This window comes from Hordeum vulgare, chromosome 6H (genome assembly GCF_904849725.1).
Source record: "Hordeum vulgare subsp. vulgare chromosome 6H, MorexV3_pseudomolecules_assembly, whole genome shotgun sequence".
Taxonomy (NCBI): Eukaryota; Viridiplantae; Streptophyta; class Magnoliopsida; order Poales; family Poaceae; genus Hordeum; species Hordeum vulgare.
Window position 1 is genome coordinate 558,524,839 of NC_058523.1, and position 6,986 is coordinate 558,531,824.

General features: G+C 41.1%; 1 protein-coding gene across 1 annotated transcript; it reads left to right on the forward strand.

Annotated features, from left to right (window-relative positions):
- LOC123403708 (disease resistance protein PIK6-NP-like) lies at window positions 1–6,038 on the forward strand. The gene is made up of 3 exons (XM_045097621.1): window positions 1–1,112; window positions 1,968–2,750; window positions 3,856–6,038. Exons 1-3 carry the CDS (start codon window positions 66–68, stop codon window positions 5,737–5,739), a joined length of 3,714 nt encoding a protein of 1,237 aa, XP_044953556.1. The 5' UTR covers window positions 1–65; the 3' UTR covers window positions 5,740–6,038.
- The last annotated feature ends 948 nt before the right edge of the window (window positions 6,039–6,986 follow it).

Here is a 6,986-nt window from a genome sequence, read left to right on the forward strand (position 1 = left end):
TCGAGATCCATCCACAAAAAACACTCACTGGTGAAAGAGAAGAGAGCGAGGCTTGGTCAGTACCAATGGAGCACACGGCGGTGAGCATTGGCAAGTTTGTGCTGAATGGAGTGCTTGAGTACGCCCAATCCGCGGCAACGGAGGTTGTGGCTCTCCATTTTGGAGTACAGCGTGACAAGGCCTTCATCATAGGCGAGCTGGAGATGATGCAGTCTTTCCTGATGGTGGCGCATGATGAGCGGGACGAGCATAACAAGGTGGTCAGGACCTGGGTGAAGCAGGTCAGCGACGTCGCCTACGATGTCGAGGATGGCCTCCAGGACTTCTTCATCCGTGTCCATGGACGATCCTGGTGGAGCATCCCTCGCGCTTTCTTCGATCGGCACCACGTAGCCAAGCAGATGAAGGAGCTGCGTGCCAAGGTTGAGGAAGTGAGCCAGAGGAATGTGCGCTACTCCCTCATCGACCGCGGCTCTAAAACCGCTATTGCTTTCGACCTCCCCGTCACCACCGCTGCTTCCATGTTTGGTGTCAATGAAGCAAGGCATGAGAACAAGAATGAATCGGGATCAAGATTGGATCTTACCCAGCTGATCGTCAACAACAATAATAAAGGCTTGGGCTCAGATCAAATTGGAGTGATAGGTCTGTGGGGAACAAGTGGCACCGTTGGGCATGCCTCCATCATCTGGGAGGCCTATGAGAATACAGATGTCAAACTCAATTTCCTATACCGAGCATGGGTTAGTGTGACACGCCCTTTCCATCGGAAAGCATTTCTTGAGAGTATTGTGGAACAATTTCGAGCAACCTCTGCAGGGGTGGTTGATTTTCTGCTTGAGCCGGAGCCGGAGAAGGCGAGTCATGAGTTGGCTCATGAGTACACAAGATATGTCAACAAAAATAGGTACCTTATTGTGCTTACTGAACTATCCACCATTGAAGAATGGCACCGGATCAAAAGTTGCTTCCCAGAAAACAAACTGGGGAGCCGGATCATCGTATCCTCGAAGCATCTTGAAGTTGCAAGCCTATGCTCGGGTCAGGAAAGTATTGCGTCGGAGCTGAAGCAATTGTCTGCTGAACAGACCATCTATGCTTTCTACCTGCAGGTACCAGTTCAATTTTGAACACAAGTTTTTGTTATTCATCTAGTTGGAAAGCAATCGTCTGCTGAACATACCATATATGCTTTCAACCAGACTTGGACTTATTTAGTTCTACCAGAATTGGACTTATTTAGTTCTTGCTTGCTTCGGAGCCACCTATATAGAGTCTGCCTTGCACATCGACATGACTAAGGTTTCATTCATTTAAAGCCGGGCTCCAGCCTTTTTCTAAAAATATATCGGACAATTTACTCTTTTGTCTAAGAATACTAATTGGATTCTTCTCTTCTATAAATACGAATTACCTAAAAACTGGGCTTTTTCATAATTTGCATCCTTCTTGAATTTGAAACTGGGCCGGTCTCCACCAGAACTTGTAGCTTTCGGAGCTGGCTGCGCGGATTTGTCTTGCTGTACATGTGGTCATAAAATGATGAATTTATGAGTGCTAAAGTTTTTTGTAACTTAATATGTTCTACTGTGTAATACTAGTCAATTTTATGATGTGATTCATGAATAATTTCTTGCAGTAATCCAAGCTAATTTTCTGTATATAAAGGTCAAACTGGACATTGTTGTCGTTTCTAGCTAGTAGTGCAAGTAGAATATGAAAGATTTGAGCTAATTACACCACCTGCTTAAATCGAATGCTTCCAATATTTCTAGTGAAGTCGAGCCTTGCCAAGGCATCTTAGCAAAGTTGACCTTTCTACATGCTAAGGTTGATTTACTATTTTTGGTTCATTCTCACATTTAAAATGTTGTGTAGCAGTAGGACATGTGCCGATCTGCCTTTTCATTTTTATTGTAGTGATTCACCACTACAAATTTATGTAACAATCATTTACTTGTGTTCAGAGTTCTCAAGACATATCATATTCATTGATGAATACAACTAGCCCAACGTTACCCTACACTGCTGAGAATGAGATACAAGAAGATCAATGTGACAATGGTGTTGATGGAAAGATGATGGTGCAAGAGAGTCTCGCACGCACCAACACAATGGCATGTGTTCTTGAGGAATTTCAGCTTATTGGACGGGAGAAAGAAAAGGCTGATATTATTGAACTGATTCGAGAACACACTTTTTCCCAAAGTTTTCAAGTGATCGCAGTATGGGGAATGGGTGGTCTTGGAAAAACCACTTTGATTAAAGATGTTTACCACAGACAAGAGGTCAGCGACATGTTTGGGAAACATGCTTTTGTCACAGTTTTGCGACCTTTCAAGCTTGAAGACCTCCTTAGGAGCTTAGCAGATCAGTTCCAAGAAAATAAGAGAGAAGAAAATAAGAGAGAAGAAAAGAAGAGGGCCTTGGACTTTCTCATCGATACCAAAAAAGAAATTCCAAGTAAAAAAGTGGGAGTTGCAAAGCTGATTGAAGAGTTGGCCGAACATTTAAAAGGAAAAAAGTGTCTGATTGTTCTTGATGACCTATCATCTACCATGGAATGGGATAAAATAATGCCAAGTTTACTTGAAATTAAAAATCCATGCTTGGTCATCGTGATCACAACAAGACGAGAGGATATTGCTAAATATTGTTGCAAGAAACCAGAGTACTTGCAAGAAAAGGAGTGCATACGTTTGCTCAGTAGGCTACAAGACAAGCATGCATGTGACCTCTTCACCAAAAAGGTACTGGAAGAGAAATTACTCATTTTACTCATTTCAGTGTTCCTTTTGATCAAAGGTTCATTACAGATTTGTATTATGTAAGCATAACTCCACCGACCCTAGATTTGGATGAGGTACTCAGGAGTGGGGGTTAACAAAAACATAAGATTGTGCCACCACCATGACCCGTGCTGCAGGTTTATCATGTAGAAATGACGTACTTTCGAACATTGCAACAATTTTGGGTTAGGCCAGATTAGATTAGAACCAAGCTGTCTTTATCTCCTACTATACTTGAACCTTGGTTAAAAAATCATGTATTCAATGAGTCTATTTATATAAATATGTTTCCAATTTGTTCGAAACTATAGATGTGCTTTTCCAAACTGGTTAATATGAAACGAGACTATGGTAGATTTTCCTTGTTTCCCATCTTAAATCTTAGCAAAATTACATAATTCTTCAAGTTTTGAGAAACTAAAAGAAATTTCATACATGCAAAGGATGGATAAATTTCATGTGAATTATAGTACAAAAATATAGTTTTAGAGATGTGCACAGTAAGTTACTACTCCGTGCGTTTCTAAATATAACCCTTTTAGAGATTCCAATACAGACTGCATACGGAACAAAATGAACGAATCTACACTCTAAAATATATCTATATACATCCGTATATGGTTCATATTTAAATCTCTAAAAATCCTTATATCTAGAAACAGAGGAAGTACTTAACATATATATCTAGATTTCGTATTTTGTACAGAGTTAAATCAATTATACATACAGAACTACTCCCTCCATCCTTTCTCTCAAACTTAGTGCAACTTTATACTAAAATTAGTACAAGATCAAGACACTTATTTTTGGTACGGAGAGAGTATATCCTAGTCACATGAAAATTTTGATAATGAAATAGATATCTCTCCCAGCCAAGTTTGTTGCTATATCACTACAAAACAGTAATAAAACTAAACGACACTGTTACATAGTCTATTATTTACTACCCACCAAAACCAGGACATACTAATTAATGATTAAACTAGCTAGGACATTGGTTTGCATGCACCTGATTCATTTAATTGTAGGCTGGTAGAAACACTAATTATATTGTGTACAATTGCAGGTATTTAAGAATAAGACCACAGATTTGGCAAACCAATATCCTGAGTTGGTTGCACCCGCAGAACTCATCCTAAAGAAGTGCAATGGACTTCCTCTTGCGATAGTCACCATAGCTGGTTTCCTGGCAGACCAACCAAAGAATGCTGCAGAGTGGAGGAAATTAAATGAGCATATCAGTGTTGAGCTAGAGATGAATCCAAATTTGAAGGTCATAAATGCAGTCCTTATGAAGAGTTATGATGGTCTGCCCTATTACCTCAAGTCTTGTTTTCTGTACATGTCCATCTTCGGTGAAGACCGCAATGTTAGCCGAAGACGTTTAGTCGGCCGATGGATCGCCGAAGGTTACTCACGGGACAGAGCTGTAGCAGACAAATACTTCATGGAACTCATAGAGAGAAGCATGATATTACCAACTCAGCAATCAGTTTGTAGCAGAAAAGGATTTGACTCCTGCCAGCTACATGATCTAATCTGTGACATCAGCATTGCAGAATCAATGAAGGAAAATCTTGTCTTGAGGCTGGAGGAAGGGTGTAGCTCGAACACTCAAGGCACTGTGCGTCACCTTGCCATAAGTAGCAATTGGAAGGGAGAGAAGCGTGAGTTGGAGAGCATCGTGGAGGTGTCCCGTATACGGTCATTGACAGTGTTTGGCAAGTGGAGTCCATTTTACATTTCTGACAAGATGAGGTTTCTTCGGGTACTGGACCTAGAAGATACAGAAGATCTGGCTGATCATCACCTTGAGCACATTGGGAAGCATCTTCATCTGAGATACCTTTCTCTAAGAGGGTGTGAACATATCCATTACCTCCCAGATTCTGTGGGTAACCTGAGACAGCTCGAGACACTAGATATTAAACATACAAGTATACTTATGCTTCCCAAAACCATCACCAAGCTTAGGAAGCTACGTTACCTGCATGCTGGCAACGAAGTGTATTTTATGGAAGGGATGTCACTACCATGTGTACCTTACTGCATACGTTTCGAGCGTCATGATGGGTGCGTTCCTTTCTCTTGCTATGCTGACAAAGACATAGAATCTTATGCTGTGAATGTGCCAAAAGGGATAGGGAAGCTGAAAAACCTGCACACAATGGGGTCTGTGCACCTTGATTGGGGAAATGCCGTCGTAGAAGAGATAAAAGGTCTCACCAACCTGCGCAAGTTAGGAGTAGAGCTTGGCATCAACAAAAAAATTGGGCAGAAATTCTGTTCAGCAATTTCCGGCCTCAGCCGGCTTGAGTCCTTGTCGCTAAAATCACTAGGGGAGGATTTATATGACTACTTGGATGGCACGTCCTCACCTCCAGAGAACCTCCAAAGCCTCAAGCTATCCGGACAGCTGAGGAAATGCCCGCAATGGATCAAGAGCCTCCAGAATCTCGTGAAGGTCAGTCTAGAAATAACTAGGCTATCGGGAGAAGGTGAAACCATACAGGTTCTTGGGAAACTACCAAACCTATCCACTCTGCGTTTGGAGGAGGAAGGGTTGCACATCGAAGAGCCTATCACTTTCCCGAGTGGCCTTTTTGGAAGCCTCACGGTACTTCATCTTGATTACGGAAACACAGAAATCACATCATTGGAGTTTGAGCCAACGTCAATGCCAAAACTTGAGGTACTGAGTCTGCGGTTTTTCCATTTTACAAGTGGCTTTTCTGGGCTGGAATTTCTCCAAAGCGTCAAGCAAGTACGGCTCTCGGTATGTTTTCTTGGTGATATTATCAAACGAAGGGCAGAGACGGAAGATATGACTGAAGAAGAAGCAGAAAAGGAAGCCAAACGCAGGGAAGACAAAGTCAAGGAGGATATTAAGAATCAGCTCGCCAAGAATCAAAATGGGCCCATTTTGAAGGTGGAACAGTACTGGAGCTAAGTCTGACGTGCCACTTGCTCGACTGTTCGTCAGCATATATATTATGCAGTGACATCAGGACTAGGAGGAGAAGAAGGGCATACTCTCCCCTATTTTAGTGTATTTATCATATCCTGGTATAAGGACAACGGATTCATAGCAGGTTTGTGTAATTGCTGAGAATTTAATTCATTTGGGGCTTGATACTTTTCATTGTTTTGACGTGATAAACTATGTAATTGGTCAGTATGAGTGTTCAGTTTCTATGCAGCTCGTTACGTTTTCCTGTTTATGTTGATGTATCTTGTGATTAAACTGAAAGTCTGATAAAATGGAAATCGAATTTGTAGATGATGTTTGTCAAGCTGTGCCTGTCAAAGTTACGGTAGGCCCAGAATGTTAACACCGCCGTGTTATCAGCAGGCCTCTGCTTTCTAAAGTGGCCTATCTGTTCAACCAGAAGCAAATACCAACTTTTTTCTTAACCAGGATGCAAATACCAACTACATCAACTTTTGCATTTTCCTCTCCGATTTGCAGAACACAAGCAGAATGATGCATGAGACGGATGGGAAGTCCAAAAGGAACGACTTTAGGTAGCCTGAAGCTGGGTTGCCATGTAGTATGTACTCTTTATGTATACACATGAATGCATTCTAGTAAGTGTCAGGGTTCATGGATGAAATTAAAAGACTACAATTTTTTTAAAGAAGTTGAAGTCCATGCATGTTAACTTGAAGTTGCATGTTCTTTTCAAAAGTAGAAGTAACCTTGCTATTTGACACAAGTGGTGAATTGCCCAACTGGTACTGTGTGAAACCTGCTCTGACAGTATGTTGGTGTCTTGCTACTTGCTAGTTGACGAAATGATATTACATTCTACTTCCTTCGTTCCTAAATATAAGTCTTTTAGAGGTTTCACTAGTGACCTACATACAAATGTATATAGACATATTTTAGATTGTAGATTCACTCATTTTGCTCCTTATGTAGACTCTTAGTGAAATCTTTTAAAAGACTTATATTTAGGAACGGAGGGAGCACTTGTGAAATTTATGTTGTATTATCCTGGAACTGATGCATAATTGTTTGATTATTTACAATTTTTTGAGGCCAGCGGTGTTTGAGTGCGTTCAAATTTTAGTAGTCCACGAAAAAACAGTGATTTTCGGAATGTTTACAGATTTTTCATAGCACTTCAGTTTTTCGAGTCCGACTGCGTGTTGAGGGCCTTCAGGGTGTATTTGATTGTTGAAATCCAATAGAAC